The sequence below is a fragment of the Pimephales promelas genome, chromosome 3 (assembly GCF_988280905.1).
Source record: "Pimephales promelas chromosome 3, fPimPro1.hap1.1, whole genome shotgun sequence".
Taxonomy (NCBI): Eukaryota; Metazoa; Chordata; class Actinopteri; order Cypriniformes; family Leuciscidae; genus Pimephales; species Pimephales promelas.
In genome coordinates this window covers 35,870,856-35,894,969 of record NC_142771.1, presented here as the reverse complement: position 1 = coordinate 35,894,969, position 24,114 = coordinate 35,870,856, and the positions used below count along the sequence as shown (strand labels likewise).

At 36.9% G+C, this 24,114-nt stretch overlaps 1 protein-coding gene across 1 annotated transcript in view; it reads right to left on the bottom strand.

Moving 5' to 3' along the window:
• Positions 1-1,954: 1,954 nt before the first annotated feature.
• xpo6 (exportin 6) overlaps positions 1,955-24,114 on the bottom strand; it is a 40,750-nt gene continuing 18,590 nt past the window's right edge. Inside the window, exons 12-25 of the mRNA XM_039686391.2 lie at positions 21,504-21,573; positions 17,875-18,034; positions 11,906-11,998; positions 11,658-11,805; positions 9,911-10,057; positions 9,647-9,818; positions 9,096-9,251; positions 8,879-8,993; positions 8,728-8,806; positions 7,823-7,915; positions 6,892-7,053; positions 5,830-5,928; positions 4,968-5,198; positions 1,955-2,675 (exon numbers count right to left, since the gene is read on the bottom strand). Coding sequence (XP_039542325.1) covers positions 2,574-2,675; positions 4,968-5,198; positions 5,830-5,928; positions 6,892-7,053; positions 7,823-7,915; positions 8,728-8,806; positions 8,879-8,993; positions 9,096-9,251; positions 9,647-9,818; positions 9,911-10,057; positions 11,658-11,805; positions 11,906-11,998; positions 17,875-18,034; positions 21,504-21,573 — 1,827 coding nt within the window. The 3' untranslated portion in view covers positions 1,955-2,573. The remainder of the gene's footprint in view (positions 2,676-4,967; positions 5,199-5,829; positions 5,929-6,891; positions 7,054-7,822; positions 7,916-8,727; positions 8,807-8,878; positions 8,994-9,095; positions 9,252-9,646; positions 9,819-9,910; positions 10,058-11,657; positions 11,806-11,905; positions 11,999-17,874; positions 18,035-21,503; positions 21,574-24,114) is intronic.

Below are 24,114 nucleotides of genomic sequence, written 5' to 3'. Positions count from 1 at the left end.
TTCACAATCTTCACATGATCACTGTTCCCCATCAGCACTTCCTCCCTCAGTAGTGTTGATGAATGTCCAGATTGAGGAAAGCTGGATCAAGCTAAAATATAAGACATTTTCTTTTTCATATATCATTCCCATATCAATGGGAATTAATTTTCATATATCAATGAGTTTCGTAATATTGTGTGTTCAGAGTTAATGGCTGTAGTGGACGGATGTCACAAGATTCACACTCATGTACAGTGTTGATGATGCAATTAAGTTCTGTTGCTTTTATATGAAAAAAAAATGTGTGAGACACCCACAGTAATGTTATTTCTTTCCATTCGATACAAGTGTTTATAAATATAAATCATAAAACCCTTTAGTTTAATTACAGACATGTTTGTTTATATATATATATATATATATATATACACACACATACATACACACACACACACATGTATTTAATTAATGTGACAATCAAATAATAATAAAATAATCCAAAGAAAGTACTTAAAACCGTTTCTGTTTGTGAATCCTTTGTAGGGCTGTCAAAATTGCTCAAAAATTACGTTTGAATATTCCCTCGAAAAAAACATGCGAATATTCGAACTATTCGAATATCTGGTTGCGCATTTTTTCAATGACGCGCATTACGTCATTAACAGGACGAATTAATACAAAGAGGCATAACTACTTGTATAGGTACTTTATTTAATTTTAAACATATTTAATAACGTATTACCTACACAAAAAAGTACAACAAAGTAATGGGCAAGACTGCAAACCTCACGCTCCAACGCAATAGGCCTATCTAATTAGTTAGCCTACAGGCTGTTTCTGTTTAAAGTTAAATAAAATGAGGCACACAATTCCGAGAAATGTGACAACGCCTTTACCCTGAGGTTCATAAAAAAATAAAGAACTATTAAAAACGAAAAAGGCTACTTACATTCTTGGTGCTTGAATAAAAAAAAGGAAGAAAAAAAAAACTGACGGCAATTTATTCCGTTGTCTTTTTAGTGCGCACTGTCACCGTCGGGTCTACAGGTTATTTGCCAAAAACACAAGACAGTCCACATTTGAAGGGGCCAGTGCTGATTTCTTATTATTTACTATATTCCCAGCGGAGGAAAAAACGCGTTCAGAGCGCACTGAGGATCCGGGGATGGAAAGATATTTCTTTGCCATCTGGGCGATGTGAGGGTATCTCCCAGAGCCCAAAGTTTTCCACCACATGAGAGGATTTTGTTGAGCAGGTACTGGAGACTCTTGTTCATACATTAACATCTCTTTTTGAAGCAGCAAATTGATGTCCTGGTCTGGGTTGTCCGCGCAATACGTGTCTCCGATGAGACCATAGCAGATAACGCAGTTTTCTCAGCGGGCTGCCGATCACGTGTCTGTCCGGCAGCGGCCTCACTCATTTTGGGGGGTTAAAATCACTTTCTCTGCTGCGGTCGAGTTAGGCTCTGCACTTTCTGCAGTGACTGACGCTGTGCCAGTGCGACACCTGTCTCTGAACCCTAATCAGGCAGCGTGCACGGCCACTCGCAAAACAGACAGCCGCGCCTTTGCTTGCGCGGGCGTTTTTTTTTTTTTTTTAATTCGAATATTAATTTTCACCTTCGAATTTCTGTTTTTTAAAACTATTCGAATATATATTCGAATTTAGAATATTCGTTGAAAGCCCTAATCCTTTGATATATTTATGTTTAGCCTCCCCTTGGTCTTTTTTTTCTGTGTATATATGGATTATTGTAGGTTTGACTGCTCTTTGACTTTTTTTATTAATGATCATTTGGAATTAATGTTTTATTAATGATCATATGAATCTCAACAATGGTGACATGCTTCATGCCACAATGCATGCTGGGAAACACCACAGTTTAAAACCCATTGCTCCCAGCATGCATTGCTGCTGTGTAAGAAAACAAGCTAACACATACAGTAACAAAACAAGAAAGACAAAGAATGTATTTCATTATAAAACTTTATTGAAGGTTTGTTTCTCCTGGATCAGGATGGAATGATATGAAAAAGACGTGAGAGCCAGAGACTGATAAAACCAGACATTTAAGAGAAAGAAAAGTTCATTGCTCTGTGTTGCACCCGTTCACTTTAAAACCATTCAGAGCTCAACAACAGCCCGTATGAACATCCACATGAGGCGTCTTGAGAAGTGTTCGTTTAACTCTACACACTGCATTTCAAACGCCGTCTGTTCATTTCAACACAATCAGTGTGCTTTCAGTTACACCAGTCCTTTTAAAACAGCAGGTCATTGGGAAAGCACTGCTCATATTTAAATACCGCAACAGTGAAACCCGAACCGCATCGGCTGCCTTAGTAAGAGTTTCTCGACAGCATCTGCTGAACATCCACTTTGGCCTCTTGATCATTGGCAACGTGTAAAATCTAGCAGAAATAAACATAAAACAAGCTGACGCTAGAAGCCCCGCGGCTCTCAGAACACGCCGGCACTGAGATCTCCGGCTGGCCCGTGTGAAAGGCAACACATGAGCACTGAAGCAGTGATCGCGCCCTCTAGCAGAAGCTGGGCCGGGGTTTGGCTGTGACAGGCGTGATCGCTGCTATAGTTTCAATGTTCCCGGTGGAAGACTTCCATTGCACAGTCTGTAGAAGCGCAGATCGTTCACGATACGATACACTCCCTGAGAAAACGACGGCAGGTCCTGTGAGGGGCGGAAAAGACAGGGAAAAAGAGACGTGACTTGCATGTTAAAACATGAAGACGGTTCACGCTGCATGACTACACCTACGACATCATCCAAGCCAGGTTTTGTGAATCTGACAAAACCGGCCTTAAAGGGATACTCCACTTTTTTTGGAAATAGGCTCATTTTACCACTCCCCCAGAGTTAAACAGTTGGGTTTTACCGTTTTCTAATCCATTCAGCCGATTTTTTGATATTTAGAAGAATAGTAGTTTCTGGTCTCATTGACTTCCATAGTAGGAAAAAAAATATACTATGGAAGTCAATGAGACCAGAAACTGTCCGGTTACTTAATTGGTAACACTTTACAATAGGGTTCATTAGTTAACATTAGTTAATGTATTTACTAACATGCACTAACCATGAGCAATACATTTGTTACTGCATTTGATCATCTTTGTTAATGTTAGTTCATGAAAATACAGCTGTTCATTGTTTATTCATGTTAGTTCACGGTGAATTAACTAATGTTAACAAGATTTTAATCAAGTATTAGTAAATGTTGAAAATAACATTAACAAAGATTAACAAATGCTGTATATGTGCTATTTATTATTAGTTCATATTAACTAACGTAGTTAACTAATGTTAACTAACGAACCTTATTGTAAAGTGTTACCACTTAATTTCTTCTAAATATCAGAAAATCGTCTGAATACATTCGAAAAAGGTAAAACTCAACTGTTTAACTCTGGGGGAGTGGTACAATTAGCCTATTTCCAAAAAAAGTGGAGTATCCCTTTAAAAATGTCCTGGTCGTATTGTACTAAAATTTGTTTCAAGATATTTTGACAATAATGGCTGTATGTAGTGTTGTCAAAAAACTCGGTACTTCGGTACCAAGTCGGTACTAAAAAAAAAAAAAATGTTACGGTACCAGCTTTTCTAGGTACCGAATACCAGGTTAATCCAGTTCTAGACGCGATGTCTGAAAGGTGCACAGTTGCATCCTCTTCATAACGCTGATATGGCTCTCTCTCTGAATCCACTTGTTGACACGAAAGGAGGAAAGAGCCACATATGGAAATATTTTGGATTAGGCTAATGTCACGTTGGCCGATTACATGCAAATTCGCAATTTCAAATATAGGCGCGAGGCAAGCGCGCTCATAATAAAAACTCGTTGCATAGCAACGACAGACGCCGCGTGAGAGCAAGCGCTTTGGAAAGAATAAGCACGCGCAAAAATATAATAATAAAAAAAATACGCGCGATATGTGAACGGCTTCTAAAGTGCTTTCAGGGTAGTTTTACGAGTACATGAGCACAGTAGTATCCAACCGACACCAGAGTACTATGGTATTAGTATCGATGCATCCCTATTTATGTCATTTAATGTCAGTGCCAGTTCTAGGCGTATTCTTGTCTTTATAACTCAGCAGTTTTAAAAAGCCTTTTCAAAATTAAATATGAATGCAGTTTTAGATTAAATAAAAGTACAGTCAAATCAAATAAAACATGTTTTTTCTCCTGTAGCCTATAGTTTGGTAATGCTACAATAAGATACCATTTATCAACATTAGCTACTTCACATCAACACATTGAGTGAACAATATATTTTTACAACATTAATTAATGTTTGTAAATGTTATTTAATAGAAACACTTGATTGTTCATGTTTGTTCACTTCATTCATTGTGCATTAAATAAATGTTAACGGATTAGAACTTTACAAACAACTTAAAAAATGTGTTAGTGCATACAATTGTTTATTTTAGGTCATTTTATCTAATTTTTTTCTAAAGTGTTTATAATACAAATGTACAGTTTCCATACTTGTAACCGTGATAAACACTTAAATATATGTAAATTTAAACTAAGCTTTGGTACCGAAATTGGTACCGAGAACCGTGAATTTTTACTGGTATTGGTACCGAATACTGAAATTTTGGTACCGTGACAACACTAGCTGTATGTTGAGTTATTTGCAGAGGACAATAACTATACACTGCTATACAAACAGAACATTGACTACTCTAAAATATATCCAAGTTTCATTTCTATAGTATTGTGCGTTGAGAAGATATACTAAAATGCTTGCTAAAATGTGAGGGGGTGTACTCACCTTTGTGATATACTGTGCATTATTTATATATATATATATATATATAAACAAATAATGAAATTACATTATTTAATAATAAATGAATAAGCTTGTCTAAGAGTGAAAATGTCGCAGCTTCACATCAGTAAAACACACTCCAGTAACTGGATCTTCAGGTTTGAATCACATGAGTCAGGTTCACTCACTCTCTCTGGCGTGAAGTTTCGGGCGAGCGTTGTGCGCTGGTGAGGGTCGAGGCCTTGGCAGCCGTTGAGAAACTCTGGCAAGAAGGAAGAGTAAAACGCTTGGAAATCCACAGCCGCCATGTTGTAGAGCGCCAGCGTGATGTCGTCCTGGAGGAGGTCGTGACTCTTGTGCAGCAGGACTTGCAGGAGAACATTTATGAAGTGGAACAGCATGGAGTTCCTGAACAGCTTCTGAAATACACACACCATCACTAACCAAACCACACACACCACTGATCACTCACCAAAACACCCACACAACACTGACCAAACCACACACCCACACAATAAGCCCTTTGATCACTTGTTTCTTACTAATTGTGGGGTGCTGATTACAAAAATTGCTCTAGCTCACAAAATATGATGTATTTCGTAGCATTTTTGCTTTCGACAACTATTTGTAAGGTGAAGTAGTGTGTATTAACCATAAAATCACCAGAAATACTGCAATTAAGACTTGATTCCTATCTAAATCTGTTCAATTCTCAGCTGACCTTCACACACAAGACATTATTTCATGCCTGAACCTGTTTTCAAGGTTAGAAATATGGCCAGGGACAGAAGGAAATATAAACATGACTCAGATGTTTTCTGATGCTTCTGTGAGTGTTTTCCAACATCCAAATGGCAGTGGAAAATTTCAGGTTTAGTAAAAACAAAATATATACAGTTTTGTTAACGAAGTTCTTTAACATTAATTGTATTTAGCCATGTTTTTCCACTCCTTTGAAGAGACGTTTTAAGTCCTATACATACATATACAATTTATTTTGTGTGTATATGCACACACAATCTGATTTGAGCAAATATCAGCGCGTCTTACCCTGTGGTACAACTTGTGTTTGGTGTTCAGGACCTCCAGGTAACTCAAGTTTTGTTTGAAGATGTGAATATCCGGCTGTAGGAAAGACTGACCAAATGCCTGCAAATCAAAGACACGATGCTCAGACACAAGAATCACACGTAACAGCGTTTCCAGCTCTGCTATTTAATCTGCAACTTGTGAATCTTAGTTGAACTGCAAACAAATTTACAGAAAGTAAAAAGCCAAAAATAATTATACAGCTATGGAATTTCATTAGTGCGACTTCTGTTGTCTTCACTGCAGTGTAGCAACTGTAGCTATACTCCCAGCTAACCATATACAACCACCTAACTCTGATGCAAAATGACAATAAGTCGAAGTAAGCGATTTCTTGCTCTTTACTGTAGCTTCCAACATCATCTTACATGACAGAGTGAAAACTGTAACAAAGGAATAAAGTTTGACTGTTTTAACGTTAATGAATTATACATGTAAATAAACATTGTAACTATGTGTAGTCTTTCCTTTTTAAACGATATTGTAACATTAACTTATTAACATAATGTATTTAGTGCCTCTAGTGCTAACAGTGCTATCAAAATGAACGAATCTTTTTCCGAGTCAATTCGTTCGTTGAATGAACCAAATGACTCGGAAAAAGATTTGCTCATTTTGATGAACGAGTTCGAACAGGAGAGTCACGAACGTGCATCACAGAACAGAGCAAGGCGACCATTTGACCTTATAAAACTTAAAAAAAAAAAAAAAAATTTAATGAGTGATTGTTTCGCTTGATAAGACCCTTATTCATCGTCTGGAATCGTTTAAAGCCCTTTGAACACTTTGCACTGAAACTGTCTTTTGGACCTTGAACCGTTTGGTTCCCATTGAAGTCCATTGGAGAAAATCCTGGAATGTTTTCATCAAAAATCTTAATTTCGTTTCGACTGAAGAAAGAAAGACATGGACATCTTGGATGACATGGGGGTGAGTAAATTATCAGCAAAAGTTTTTCTAAAAGTGAACTTTAAGATATGTTGTAACTCAGGCTCTAAGGGCAGTGACACGTGCGGTCGATACCTGCATGGCAGCCGTGAACTGCGCCTGGTTCTCCATGAGTTCTTCCGCTCCGGTTCTCTGTACGCTGCTCAACACTGAGCTCTTGAAGAAGAACCTCCAGTTCTGATGAAGAATCTGGAAGAGCAGCTCGAACATCTCAACTTTCACATCCGGACAGGAGCGCTGCAGAACACAGAGAGGAGCGAATTACAGGAGCTTCCAGAAAGAAGACCATTAGAGGACTTTTAAAGTAGGCACGAAAGTTGCAATAATCTTTTCTGCTCTATTGTAACGTACTGGTGAAACGGCTTCTCAAAATAGTCCATTTTGATTTCAGGATGACTTGTATGATTGTAACTTTAAATCTTACCTTTACTCGGTCTTGTAAATGCTAATGTGTTAAATGTTCGGCATTGTGGTTTCTACACTATAAAAATGTTTGTCATTTTTACAGAAAAAAAAGGTGGGTTATGGTAACCAAGTTATCTCACAATATATGGTGGAGAACTTCATGGTTCAACATCACGCATGTAATTTTATTTTAAAATTTACAGTTTATGCAAGTACAAACTATGAATTACTGTATAATATACAGTGAAAAACAGTAAAAGTTTATTCCACATGATTATATTGTGTAAATTTTGTTTCTTTGTATCGTTTCTGTTATTTTTGTTTATTGCATAATTTTAGTGTCATGTCACTGACAATTAACTCTGATTTATCATGTGACTTTCTACTGTGTTTTTAATGGTGATTATCAGTACATTGTAAAAATGTGATCAAATATACGGTAACGAGTCATAAAATCTATGTTTATTCCATACAGTAAATTTATGGCAAACACAGTTGCCGTTTTTTACTTTATTTTTGTTACGTAAATCAAATGATGCTGGGAAATGGATTTTAACCGTAAGCACTCTGAGGTGGGGTGTCATCAACTCATGTCTCATACCTCTGCCACTATTGGGTAAACCTGGTCCAAACAAAGGCTGAGGATGCTGGGTAACAGAGGCTTGAAGGTCTGGCCAGGCTCTTGAACCACAACCTGAGACAATAAAGCAAAAATGAACAGCATGTTCAATCCTGTAATGCTTGACATGAAATAAGTCAGAAAAATAATAATATTTTGAACGGAAAAGTTAACTGAACCTTTAGAGAGAGAGAATAAAAGTTTGCATGTGCGCTTTTTGAGTATCATATTTAGACTATTATGGCTCATGTTGCCTGATATAGAGAAAATATGAAGCACATACAAGCAGGAAAAACATTTAAATTTTAATAAGAGGCCAAATCTGAGTAAAAATATGCTATATGATGCGGATGTCATTTCTATGGGCAAAAATAAGTTGAAATTCTGATAGCTTTTAATGAAAATTTTTATACCAGCAAAAAAGACTACTTACTTAAAATGCATACAAATATCAGTTTATATCTCCTAATAAAGTCTTAGCAAAATTTATATTTAAATGCTTAGTTTTATGATCAAATCTCTAGTTTTAAAACGCAATGAAATACAATGATGACAGAGATGAACAAATTAATGTTCCTCAAAAGCCTCATGTATAATATTTGATACTCAAATATGAACATTTTTGGGTAAAGCTTTAGTTTTATGGTCCATAACTATTTGTTAACTAGGATGTTTTATTTTCAGAAAAAAATATGAATAATCAATTAAACCTAAGTTGCTTCAGTTCATCTGAAAATAATACTTATTCGTACAACTAATTCTATTACTAAATGTACCACAGATTTATCATGTTGCTAATTTAGAGGCCTGAGACAGTGCATCAGATATGACACAGTGGGCTTTATAGGGTTAATAAGCAATGAAACTCAAACAAAAAGTGGCTTTACCTGCAGAATCTTGAGAAACTTCTGAACCACTCTGGATCCCGAGCTGCCCTCCTGTAAGATGCTGACGGCCAGCTGATCCCTAAGGAACATGAGGATCTGTTAGCATCAGTGTACGCAGTGACGTGAGTGAGCGTGAGGAAGACGAGGTCACCTGGTGAACATGCTGAGGAACGTCTGAATGATCTGCTCTGTGAAAGCTACACCCATCTGAACACGCAGAGCTTGAAACAGCGTGAGAAAGAAACTCAGCATCTCGTCCGTCACATCTGAAAGAGAGAGAGAGAGAGAGAGAGAGAGAGAGAGATCATTCCAGCAGCAGAAGGCAGTGAAGTGGTGGTCATAAACGCTGACGTTGATGATTTGTTCACCTGGCTGCTGGATGAAGTGAGGAAATAGTGCGAGCGTGACCTGGACCGACTCCTGCAGGCTGTGGTAACAGATCTGACGTGATTTGGTGGCTTCTCCTGATATACTGTCCACCAGATCCTTCAACACACACAGAGTCTGCTGGATCACCGCTTTACCTGAGGGACACAACATTATTTACATCACTGTCATTTTTGAAAATACTCTTAGGAAGAATAACTGGTTCAGAAGCTGGTCGTCCAAAAAAAAAAACAAAAAAAACTATATTGCAGTGTCAACCAATCAGAATTGGGTACCAAGACCTGCATCAAAGATCAGATCAAAGCCTAAAAACATTTCTGATAATTATCAATGTTGAAAACAGTTTTCAGGATTCTTTGATGAATAGAAAGTTCAAAAGAACAGCTTTGATATGAAACAAATCGATTTCAATCGATTTAGAAACTTTAACATAATAAATGTCAGTACAGTCACTTTTAATCACTTTAATACATCACTGGTATATATATTATTATGTATGCCATTGCTATCGATGTTCATGTGCTGCTCTCACTGTTGGGGTGCTGGCTGGGTGGGCGGGGCAGGAGGCGGTACTGCTGCGTGAGACTGCTGAGGAGCCGCGCGTGATTGGATGATCGGTTCGGCCACTGCTGCTCCGCTTCTGGTAGACTGGGCCACGGCAACAGCAACATGTTGGACAGAGCTCGACACACCAGGACGTGAGCCTTGAGGAAAAAAAACAACATTAAATCCCAACAGAAGGATCCAAGTACACTGTCGGACCAATATAAACCCATGCGCACACACACACACACACCTCCTGAGGTAATCTGTGGTTATGATTCTCTGTGATCAGGTTGAAGATATTCTGCACCGCCGGCAGCGACACCAGGAACACCGGTCGCACGGTGGTGGACATGGAGACCAGGAGATGGCACGCAGATAACAGCAACTTCTCTGGAACCTGTGACACACAGAGATCGGGCAGATTAGAGTTTATCAAAGAGAAAGAATCAAGAATAACTGGTTAAACAGAAGACGCTCTAATCTGAAAATCTACTGAAGATGTCACAGCCGAGAGAAACACTTTCAGGACAAGCCCTCGAATAAATATATAGTTTTGTACATCGCTATGAAGACATGGCTGAATAAATTATGACAATGTTTACTTCAGGGTGTTTATATTGCAATATTTTGTAGATGGCTGTAAAAGAGCATATTTTATCTCCCTCATCTGTTTGAATGAGCAGCTGGAAATAGTAAAGCATATACATTTCAAAATAAGAGTCCCTATGAATTTCAGGCTTGTTTATAATTAACTCTTTCCCGGCATTGTTATAATTATCCAGTGATTATTTTCACTCAAAACCACAAAACACAGGCAAAAAAAAAAAAGCAATAAAAGCATTGCTTATACCCGTTATAGTCTGTGAAGTTAAAGAGGTAATTGTAACTTTATATTTAAAAAATCTTTTTTCTTCAGATTTACAGTTTATTTCTCACAATTCTGAGAAAGAGAAAAAAATTGTGCATTTTTATTTCATTTGCATTTCTTACAATTGGGAGTCCGAATTGTGAGAAAGTCAAAATTGCCTTTTTAAATTTTTATTCCATTGCAGAAACAAGCTTCCATAGTTTCCTTGATATCAGCAAAATCTATTGATAATAACAAAAAATTAGGGCTGTCAAATGATTAATCGCATCCAAAATAAAAGTTTGTGTTTACATAATATATATGGGTGGACTGTGTATAATTATTTTGTGTGTATATATATATTAGGGCTGTGCAAAAGTTAATTGCGATTAATCGCATCCAAAATAAAAGTCTGTTTTACATAATATATTTGAGTGTGCTGTATATAATTATTTTGTATATATAAATACCTATGCATGCATGTATATATTTAAGAATTATTTGCGCTTGAATTCTGTATATATATATATATAAATACATAATCTATATTATATAAATATAAATATTTTATATAGGAATAACACATTTTCTTAAACATATACATGCATGTGTGTCTATTTATATATACAAAATAATTATATACAGCACACACAAATATACTATGTAAACACAGACTTTTATTTTGGATGCGATTAATCGCAATTAACTTTTGCACAGCCCTAATATATATATATATATATATATATATATATAAATACACACACATGCATGTATATTTAAGAAAAAAATATTATTTATATATAAAATATTGATATTTATATACATATAAATCTATATACATGAAAATATTGCTTAAATATATACAAGCATGTGTGTGTATTTATATATATAAAATAATTATACACAGTGCACCCACATATATTATGTAAACACAAACTTTTATTTTGGATGCGATCAATCGTTTGACAGCCCTAATAAAAATATTGATCGACCTCTTAATTGTATGAAATTATACATAGTAAAATATCAGTAGTACCCATATCAATAAACACATATTTAATAAAAACAAGTCTTCAATTCTTCTGAAATGACTGTGTTCTGCTTTAAATGAGCATTAAAAGTATTATCATTTATAAAAAAATCAAGTGACCTTGGAATTGATGAGAGGGGTCGTGGCGTCCATGCTGGACCTGATGAGATCCACAAATTGCGTTTGATCTTGTTGGCGCTGCACTTCCCCGCAGAACTGAGCCAGCCAATGAGAATACGCCTGCAGAGCGGCCAATGACTGTGCGTGGCTGCAAAACAGAGACGTTCATTAGGTTTTATTATAAAACGATTCTCATTTAGGTTAACCAGTATCAACAAGCACACTGAAGAGTGTTAATGACAACTTACACATCTATAAGATCTGGTTTGAGCACTGAAGGAACAGCCATCTCTACATCATACAGGCTGATCTGAGAACCATAACACGACACTTCCACCAATCTGAGAGGAGAAACAATAACCAAGATTTAAACATCACAAATTTCACTCATCTGACGAAATATCAATCTGTATTAATAATTCAAGCTGTTAATTTCTAAATCAATAATATGGTATTTGTTTGCATATGACTATGACAGGAAAAAAACATTGCACTTGTGAAAGTAAAATCAAAACCAAAACCTTTGCTTTTTGAAAAAAAGGTTGGGTCTAGTTTACATTGGGACAGTCTGCTCAAGTTCACACAGTTGAATTAGTAATCATTTGTTTAGTAAGATAACTGTTTTTTTGAGCCAGGGTGTAAACAGTAAATCAAACGAGGTCCTTTTTTTTAACATGTTCATCTGTCTTCAGTAGGGTTGGGAATCGTGAGAAATTTTCCGGTTCCGGTTCCGGTTCCGATTCCGGTTCCGCCAAACGATTCCGGTTCCGGTTCCCATTCAATTAAAAATATTAGTAAGAGAAAAATCCACAATCCTTTTTGTGTTTATTTCTTATAATACTTGACAAATTAGTTTAACAGACTGGTAATGTAAACAAACTCAAAATATTATTAAGCAATCTTTGCAAAAAAAAATAATTATATATATATATATATATATATATATATATATATAAAGGAAATTAAAAAATGCTGCATTCTCTATAATAATTTAGACCTCTCCTTTATTGTATCTCCAACAGTGAAGAATGCCCTCTCAGAAGGAGTAGAATATGCTTTAACACACATATGTGTGTAGAACAGATTATTTTTTAAAACGGTTTGAATGATTGATTCATTAAGACTTTACTTATTTCATTACTGGATAAATCGGCGCTCTAGCAGTTAATAAACAGAACTGCATGCGTCTTGCGGAAGAACATTGTTGCCGGAGCTACTTCTCTCTGTTTATGTCCATGACGAGTCACGCAGGCATTGGGCTACTCCGCAGCAGCTGCGATCCGCCGGCCAGTCTAAAGAAGTCCGAGTATTAACGCTTATTACAGGCTTTACGTAGTGATTCAAGATAAGACAAAAACACGGTTTGAAAAAAAAAACATTATGATGCAATCGCTCATTGTATATATTTTGTAAATTCTGAACACAAAAAATATACGGACTGCATCTGTTTTGACCACTACCGTCAATGTTTACTCAAACTATAATCTCATTAATTCTGTAACGGAAATCATTTGAATATGTGAAACAAATAAATATTGAGACTGTGTGACTAGCCGCGTTTCCACTGCCGGGCCAGGGCCGGGCCGTGCTAGTGCGTGCCAGGGCCAGTCGCGTTTCCACTGTCACTTCCGGGGCTTGATTGGGGCTTCCTCAGGGCCAACGGCCAGGATTTCTGGCCCGTCGAATACCTTGGGCCAGAGGGGGCCAGCTCGGGCTAGAGGCGTGCTCAAGGTAAAAGGCGGAGTTTATCGGTGTTATGGAACGTTATGATCTGAAGCAAGATGCACATAGGGGTGTCCATGTTTAACCGATTAACCGTTTAAAATTGCATAACATTTTAATTTGAACTGTAGGCCTATGCCAAATGCTGCGCAACAATATATAGGCTATATATAGCTACATATCGACGAATTTTCAGATATTTGTTTGATTTTTTTGCCCCTTAAACATTTAAAATATTTGACAAATTAATATGAAAAAAATATATATTTTACTGGTTTTCTGAGGCCAAATTAGAACCTGGAAATGATATTTTCCCCGCAGTGCTGAATGAGAAGAGCCGTAACCACAGCCTACAGAAAGGGGATTTATGGGTGATTTATAGGCTATAATAAATGTGTCTGATAATAAAATAAAATAAAATAACGAGGCATTAATTGTTTATTAATAAACTATTGTTTTCTAAATGATTTTCGGCTAAAAACATATCTCCATCTCCGGATGCACATTTAGAGAGAAATTAAGCTACATAAACATAGAAGATAGCCTATTGGCTTTCGATTCGAATTTGTTCGTTTTAAATTGGACATTTAAAGCTTTAATCTACAACCCCTGTAGACTAAAGCTTTAAATGTCCAATTTAAAACGAACAAATTCGAATGCGGTGGCTGTTTCAGGTCTCGCGCTTCAGTTCACGGAGATCATGAAGCGCGCCTTGATTAATTGTTAAAGCACAACGTTTTCTTGTTATAAATAAATTTATTTGCGAATAATGTATTATTATTTTCTGTATGACCAGAAATTAAAGAGTATTTTAAGTTGTTTCCACTGAAAGAAATGCAATGAAACTGCAAGTGTTCACATGGGCGTCTCGCAGCCATCATGCGTGCTCCACACACTGGATATGCGCTGATATTTGTCAAAAATATTGTGTTTATTTGTGCTCTGTTCCTTTTTTGGATAAAGGCGTCTTCTACATATGCAGCCTAATAAAATGTTACAATAATGATGATGATGGTTATTATTAGGCCTATTATTATTATTTGCAGACACGGAGTTTTTGTGAAATGGACGTTTTGCTTATTTTCAATTGGCAATTTCAGTTTGAAGGGTGATGGAAATGGGGCTTTAACTGCTCCGTACTTGCTGCGTTTTATTTCTATAAATTAATTTCGTTTCAAATGGGGTCCAATCAGTTATTAAAGGTGTTAAAAATTTACTCTGCATCTCGAGGTTGCGGCGCGCACACTATGCACCGAGTATTAACCGATGGGCCTCGGTTAACGATTAATGAATAACTTGAAAACGTGCCCGCAGCCCTACTTGTTATATCGCGCAAAAAATCGCTGCTTGAAATGGAGAATCGCCTGTACTGGTCTCGGGACACTATTGCAGCCACTACGGCAGTTGAGTTCATATAGATGCTATCTTCCTAATTTAAAAAAAAAAATTAATTCATAATACTCGCTGAAATGGGTTGGGTTTTATGACGTTTGATCCTGAAAGGCGTGTTAGGGGTGGGGTCTGGGGCAGCGCTGTGGGGCTACTGGCCCGGCAGTGGAAACGCAAGCCCGGTGCTTGAGGCCCGAGGCCACTAGCTCGGCCCGGCTCGCTGTTAGCTCTGGCCCAGCCCTAGCCCGGCAGTGGAAACGCGGCTATTGTAAAGCAGTTTCATATCAACAACTGCTCTCTCTCTCAGCGCAAACTGATTTGAACGTAGGCTAGAGAGTGACTCGGCGGTCGGCGCGCGCAGCGTGTGTGTGTCTGTGTGTGACAAATGCAGCGCGTGAGAGCAAATCGCAACTTCAGTGGTGAAGTTTTTGTCATTTAGGAATAAGACGGCGTCTTCTACTCCCAGCACTTCGCCCACATGATGATATCGCATCGGCATCAGAACCGTTTTCGGAACCGAAACTTAGGAATTTTGCACGGTTCCAGTATTTTTTCAAAAACACAACCGGTTCTGGAAAAGAACCGGTTCTCGGTTCCCAACCCTAGTCTTCAGTGTGTAATGCTGCTGTTTGAGCATGAAAAATGTCTGTCCCGGGAACAAACATGTCACAATATTGTGAAAAAAAAAAATAATAATAATTCTCACCCAAGGAATACGCAAATTAAAGGAAAAGACCTGATTGAGTTAGTAGTGTTGAAAATCACGCTTATGGTGATGAGGGGCGGGACATTTCCAAAACACGCCGAAGCGGTTGACCAATCACACCACGTTGGTCCAGCCGACCAATAAGAGCACATTGAGCTTCTAAGAAAGAGGGGCTTCATAGAGAGAGTGTTACTGACAGACTGAGAAGAGAGGAGATGCAATAATGACAAATATGAGAGAAATAAGTTGTTGAACATTCATCAAAACCTATTCTACAAGCTAATCTTTGGCCACCAGATGGCATCATTGTATCTCTCCCTGGATTTGTTTAGGCCTTGATGCCCGTGGTGGATCCCCTCCAGCATCTCAGTGCTCATTGTTTGTGGGGAAACCAAATCAGCATTTCTCACACACGTTAAGTGTTGCCACGGTGGTGGTGATGGCGCAGTGGATAAGACACATGCCTTTGGTGTGAGAGACTCAGGTTCGAATCCACTGTGTTCCTCAGCAAGACACTTAACCCCTAGTTGCTCCAGAGGCGTGCGACCTCTGACATGTATAGCAATTGTAAGTCGATTCGCATAAAAGCGTCAGCTAAATGAATAAATGTAAATGTGTTGCTATTTTTGTATATTATATATTTTATGAGGAGACAGTAGATTGTCTTTAGCTCGACTTAACTGCAACATGTCGTAACCTAACAGACGTGAATATGCTCTGTTTACTTCCTGTATTAACGTACGTATACGTAGGTACTGACCAGCGATTTCTTTAAAGGAGTAGTTCACTTTTAAAAAAAACTTTTGCTGATAATTTACTCACCCCCATGTCATCCAAGATGTCCATGTCTTTCTTTCTTCAGTCGAAAAGAAATTAAGGTTTTTGATGAAAACATTCCAGCATTTTCTCCATATAATGGACTTCAATGGGAACCAAACGGTTCAAGGTCCAAATGAGAGTTTCAGTGCAAAGTGTTCAAAGGGTTTTAAACGATTCCAGAAGATGAACAAGGGTCTTATCAAACAAAACGATCTCTCATTTAAAAAATAAATAACAAAGTTTAAGTTTTATGAGCTCAAATGCTCGCCTTGCTCTTTTCTGTGACGCGTGTTCATGACTCTCCAATTTGAACCTGTTTATCACAATGAACGAATCTTTTTTCGTGTCATTTGGTTCATTCATCGAACAAAATTAACGAGTTGACTCAGGAAAAGATTCATTCATTTTGATGAACGAGTTCGAATAGGAGAGTCACGAACATGCACCACAGAAAAGAGCAAGGCGACCATTTGTACTTATAAAACGTAAACTTTTTTTTTTCTTTTCGATTTTCGATCGTTTTGCTTGATAGGACTCTTATTCATCGTCTGGTGTCGTTTAAAGCCCTTTGAATAGTTTGCTATGAAACTGTCTTTTGGACCTTGAACCGTTTGGTTCCCATTGAAGTCCATTATATGGAGAAAAATGCTGGAATGTTTATCAAAAACCTTAATTTCTTTTTCGACTGAAGAAAGAATGGCATGGACATCTTGGATGACATGGGGGTGAGTGTTTTTTAATAGTGAACTACTCCTTTAAGACAGCAAGGGAAGCTCAGCTTCCCCTATAATGTCAAAAAAAACTGACTAAAGAGTCTAAGGCCTGGAGTCCGGGTGTCTGCGTGATGATTGGAGGACTGCATCTCCTTTTGATTGACAGCGATTTCGCACAATAAAAAGTCGCTGCTATTCGAGATTGAGCTCAGTCTCATCGCGGAGTACTTAAAAGACGAACATATTTCTTGGTATTTGCAATTTTCATCATGCATTTCACAGTATAATCCAATTCCCACATTTCCTCCGTCGATGTCAGGTGCCTTGTTACATGTGCGGGCGTAGTGTTTGAATCATGTCATGTTTTATCTTGTGCTGTGTACCACAGCTTGTGTTTTACACTAGCCGTGTGCTTTCATGTGGGAACACGTGACTTATGAGTGTTCTCATTGTTCTTCATGTCTCATTTTGTGTGAGCACAATTGCTTGTAATTTGTATTAATGGCCATGTGTTTGTGTTTTTGTTATGTTTGATGTGAGCACATGACTTGTCTTCAAGTGGACGTTGAAGTGCTTCCCCTCTTTGAAAGACCAGCAGCCGCCACTGGTACTGACTGGTGACACACGACTTTGTAAAAGGGCACAATAACAAAGTTATTTATGAAAAATGTATAAAAAAAAAAAAAAAACTAAATTTGGTGTAATGCAAAAAGAGGTCATCAATAGCCATGTGAAGACAGTAATAAGAGCACTAATAATGTACATTCAAAACATGGCATAAAACATAAGCGAATAAAGAGGACGTTGAAGGGCACACATGAGGTGGTAGTGTTGTTGTCGAATGAGGAACTGGGAATCAGGAACTGACCTCTGCACGATGGCGAGAGCGTCGTTAAAGCGGGCGGTGAAAACGTCCCCTGTGAAGAACTCGGCCAGGCGTCCCACGGCCTGCAGGAGAGAGCTCAGGTCTCTGAGAGCGCAGTGAAGTCTTCTGCAGTCGGCCTCCGCTGTGATGTTCAGCCGGCGACCTGTTCACACACACACAGAGAGAGAGAGAGGTGTAAAACCACTCAACAACAGCTCACAAGCCACATGAGAGCAGATCCGCCACAAAGCACCGTCAAACTGAACATCACAAGAACAGACACTACTAAATACTTAATTATACTTATTATATATATATATATATATATATATATATATATATATATATATATATGAAGAGTTCAGATGCAAAAGCCTCTAAATGCCATTTGAAATTTTCTTCTTTAATGATGATTTTTATCAATCTTGTATATTTAAGTTTAGTAATTTCACTTAAATAACAATTAATAGGTAATTATCATTGCCATTTAAGTGAAATCACTGAACTTAAATATACAAGCTTGATAAAAATCATCATTCTAGAAGAAAATTTCAAATGGCATTTAGAGGCTTTTGCATCTGAACTCTTCATATATATATATACTGTATATATATATATATATTAGAGGTGGGCATAGATTATTTTTTTTAATCTAGATTAATCTAGATTAAAATGGCTCATTTGAATTCTACCAAAGGCGTGTGCTATACCCAAATAAATAACCTCGCAGGTAGTTTGTAATTAGGCCTAAATATGTTTTATACATTTTATACTTATATTTTCATAAGGTTTTCTTGTGTAATTCTAAACCCATTTGATCTACTTTTCTTCTATGTAACACGAAATGAATTATTTTGTAGTGTCCAGAAAGCTCTTTTTCTTACAATAGCTACAAATAAATAGAGAGGGATGAAATATGAATGCATATTACAGAAATTGCATAATACAGTCTTACGTTAACGAAGCACGTTAACGCCGATAACGGCCCACCCCTAATATATATATATATATATATATATATATATATATATATGAAGAGCTCTTTTCCATAACGCGATAAACGCCATTTAAAAAAAAAAATGAGTTTGTCGTGTCATTCTGCTGTGGACAGAACCCTTTCACTGCTACATCAACGTTTCATGCCAAATCGCTATATTTCCTTGTTTAAAATGTACTGCAAGATACAGTTTCTTTCCAAGCCGCGATAAGCGCCAGCCCTGTTTTTAGCCTAAACACGATAAATCCTCAAATTCAATGAGCGCTCTACACAATCCAGCACGGCGGCACTCTGAACAGAGGTTTATTATGTTCATTCATTCCTCAAAATGAGTCCTAGTTTTCTAGTCGACTAGTAGTAGATCATTTAAGCCGTTTGTATTATCAGTAATCACATATATTGATTTAATTAAATGGGAGAGAAACCATATGAGCGTTTTTAATTGCATATTCCGCATCTCAACGTATGCATAAAGCTTGCCACAAAGAACCGGCAAAAAGTAATGATTATGCATGAAACATTTGAATTGTTTATTAATAAACTAGTGTTTTCTGTCAGTGTCAGCAACAAAGATAAAGTTGATGATGCTTACTCGCCATCTTCGCAGTGAACGCGCATAGGCCTAGAGAAACGCATACTTCGAATTAGCCTACATACGCAGAGAGTTGCCAATTTATTTTAGTTTTTAATTGTTTTGTTTAAAAGTAGATATTTAAAGCTTTCTGTAGCTTAGTTCTCAGGCCTGTGTGAGGCAAGCATCGCGGTGTTTCGGTTCATATTATGAGACGCGCTCCGGTTCACCTGCGCGCCTCTGTGTCCTGATTATATTGTCTGATATTTACTTCTAATGTATTAATCCAGTCAATTTGTCGATGAAACGTTTATTAAAATGAAGATAGAATTTATATGAAACGAAATTTACAAGCTTTCTACAAAACAAAACTTAATAAGTGGTCAAAATCATGTCTGACGCACTCCAAATATTTTCCGATATTGGGCAGCTTTTGAATTTTGATCCTATCTTACTCATCTCATGCGGTTCCCTTTTCATAGCCTACTCAACATAGATGAAATAATAAAAATAAGTAATGTAATATTATTAAAAACAAATGTGAAACGTATATTTTATGTTTATTTTGTTTTTTTTAACTTATATTTAAGCGTCATGCTGCTCCGCTTTGCTCACATGTTATGTAGCCTGTGTGTGTGTGTGCATGTGCTGGAGGGCTGCCCGTCCCTTTTTTGAATATCGTTATCATATATTGATCATTTTTAATAATTTGTTTTTTTTCATGCATATGTTGAAATTGGTACTATTTGTTTGAGGTTTGACTCTTTACTAAAAATGACTTTACTAAAAATGATACAAAAAATGGATGGATTTATAGCGTTTTGGAAAAAAATAAAATTAACTTTTAAATTATCATTAACAATATTGTTGTTTGATTTAATAATTATTGTTCAAAATGTTCAGACTGAACCAATAAAACATTTAAACAGGATAATTTGAATATTCACAAAATGTGTGGGTCTAGGTAAAAAATGTAGTTTTCCTGAAAACTATTGAAATGGATTTATAGCGTTTTGGAAAAGAGCTCTTCATATTATATATATATATACACTTATTATATATATATATAGGTTGACTGAGTCATATTTAAGTGCTCAAGCAATCAATACAAGGTAACGTACTGTTCAAAGGTTTGGTGTCATTAAGTTTAAAAAAAAAAATACTTTTTTTCTAGCAAGAATGCATTAAATTGACCAAAAGTGTCAGTAAAGACATGCATGTATCATAGTTTCCACAAAAATATGCAGCAGCACAACTGTTTTCGGCATTGATGTTAATAATAATTGTTTCTCAAGCATCAAATCATCATATTAGAGTGATTTCTGAATGATCATTGTGGCACTGACACTGTACATGACACTGTAGACTGGAGCAACAATGCTGAAAATGTAGCTTTGATCACAGGAATAAATTACAATTTAATACACATTTAAATACATTACATAAATGCGAGTTATTTTTAATTTGGTTGGTAATATTTCTCAAAATATGTTTTTGTTTAGCCTTGGTGAGCATAAGAGACTTTTTTTCAAAAACAAAACAAAAATCGTACTGCCCCAAACTTCTGAACGGTAAAGTATGTGTTACAGTTCTTATACAACTTCCTCTATATTTCATCTTGTCTGTGCGTGTACAGCCTTAGTTTAATAAGACTGCTTACTTGGGCTGATTATTACACACTTAACTCAACAACAAAACAATCCCAAGTGCCATGGCAGAAACATATTTATGCAAGATATTTGATAGAAGGAAGTCAGACGGCAAAAGAAGGAAAAAAAATACAGCCTAAAGAACAAGGAAATTTGTCAAAGATATCATATTTCCATTCCAACAAATTCCCCCTTTATGCTTCAGTGGATTTAAAACAGAGACATTTGGACACTGAGTGAAAAACGACATCAGCATTATTGCAATGCATTCTCCAAGACAAACAGTTCACCCAAAACAACACATGTAATAATTCTGTTAACAACTGAGTTTGCATTTAAAGGTGTAATCTGGTGAAAAGGCTGCCATCTACAAAACTGCTGAATACTCAGACTGTGACCATGAAGAGAAACTCACTTGATCCTGATCTCACGATATACTGTTGCAGCCCAAGGTAAACGTCCAGATCCTCCTGGAGCACCGGAAACTAAAAACACACACACATAATCATGCTCTGCTCATCATATAATCAATGCCATTTAAAGGGACACTCCACTTTTTTTTGGGAAATAGGCTCATTTTACAACTCCCCAAGAGTTAAACAGTTGAGTTTTACCGTTTTCAAATCCGTTCAGCCGATTTTTTGATTTTTAGAAGAATATCAGTAACCAGACCGTATCTGGTCTCATTGACTTCCATAGTAGGAAAAAAATATACTATGGAAGTCAATGAGACCAGAAACTGTCTGGTTACTGATATTCTTCTAAATATCAAAAAATCGGCTGAATGGATTTGAAAACGGTAAAACTCAACTGTTTAACTCTGGGGGAGTGGTAAAATGAGCCTATTTCCAAAAAAAGTGTAGTATCCCTTTAACATGCTAATTTAATGGAATTAATAATAACAGGAAAAATATGATTGATAGACTGACAGATTTAAACTGGGCATTTGATGAAACATTTATATTGATTGACAGCTCTAATACTCTTCCTCGTGTGGATTACAGCAGAATTTGATTTAAAATCGTAAATCCTTCATGAATGCGTTGGACTTCGCTGGGACTCACTTAAATCAGTTTTGCTTCCATATTAAAAAGCATATTGCAGGTTAAAAATTTTAATTAATATATAACCTTGTATGAAAATTTGTATGAAGTTAATGCAGGATTTTAAATGTTTTAAAACTAAATAATGGCATTCATTTAGTAGATAAAGTGAGTGTTTTTTGCACTGCTTGTAAAAACTGCTTTTTTTTTTTTAAAGCAGCACTATGCAGGATTTCCATTTGTCAAACTGTGACCCCTAGAGTTGTACTGTCGTAAATAGCACTCACGCAGGTGTCTCTGCACTCACGGCCTGATCCCCTCCCCCTGTATACCGGTACCTGTTCAGTAGGATGGAAGCTGTAACGAGTGAATATAAGGTGTGGCCCCTTTAAGAGCTGCGCCCTGTTGAACTGTCGGCAGTCTGTATTGTATGTGCCTCGAACACCACATGTATATGGCGCCGGGTTATTTCTGTTTGATGTTTATTTTAGCAGATTTTAATATTAAATATTAAATTAAATATTCAAATCTTTAATTTTCTGTTTATGTTATAACCCAGGTGAAAAATATGTATTAAAAATGTACTTTAGTACGTTTTCAGCACAAAACAAACATACTCGAGTATAGTTTTTATTAGGGCTGTCAGTTTAACGCGTTATTAACGGCGTTAACGCAAAACCATTTTAACGGCATTAATTTTTTTCATTGCGTGATTAACGGTCTTTTTGTCCTAGCAAACTTTGTCGTTTTTTCACATGCTTTCGCAACAGGACGCGGCATGCGTCCTGAACCATTTCGGCGTCTCGCACTCGTCATCCACTCAAAGCCGGCTCGCAAGCCGAAACGTGTGTTTGCGGCGTGCCTGTTGTTTTGTTTACGGTCTTGATCCGCTTGCGCTTTGGTCGAAGAAGCAACAAAACGTCCTCGCGCGGCGCAAGCCATTGAAATGAATGGGTTGAGCGCGCAGCGCGAGGACGTTTTGTGCCGCACACACTCGTTTCGGCTTGCGAGCCGGCTAAATAGTAATGTAACTTTTCAGTGGAAGACGAGCGCAAGACTCCGAAATGGATGCCAATAATATTCTGAATGGAAAGTTTACTTTTAAAAAGTTGCCAAATGGTCCCATTGACAAGACCAAAGTGATCTGTGTGTTTTGTCGTTGTGAACTGAGCGATCATCATCGCAGCACGGCCAGTCTGAAACACTACTTGATGATGGCCAAGCACACACACCTCGTCAATATCAGGACCTCGTCAGTATTTCTTTCACCCTTTTATTGATAGACAGTGTTACAATGTGTGAGAGATAATTTATATATGTTAGTGTGAAATTGAGCACTGTTCCAATGTTATTTTCAATAATAATAATAAAAACATTTGCTCTAAACAAGCCAATCCACTTTTCCATGTTGACAAGAGCATTAAAATGAGAAAAATAATGTAACAAAAAGAAATCAAAAGACATTTCGAATAGATAAAAATGTGCGATTAATCGCGAGTTAACTGTAACATTAATGCGATTAATCGCGATTAAATATTTTAATCGTTTGACAGCACTAGTTTTTATACATTTAATAGTACATATCTACCCAAAACATACTCATGTCTGCTGGCCTGATATACGTAAGCAATAAGGTACGAGAGGCTGTTTTATCGTGAATAAATAACGGCTGAAGGGCGTTGCTAGGCACGGTGCGAAGCATAAAACGGTTACCACACAATATAAATATTAAAGTTAAAAAAATGTATTAGTGCAATTTTCATGAAGTAAAGTCACTAAAAGCCTTCCTTCCGCTAGAAAAAAATAGTCCCTGACCATGAACAGCAACAACGCTCCAATGTGTAATATGCAGGAAAGCTCAAATAAACACAACATAGGAACCGTTGGGTGAAGCGGTCATAGACGTGTTTTATCATGAATAAAGCACAGCTATTGACCAATCGGAATCAAGAATTGGAAATAACGGTTTTATAAGATGGTAAT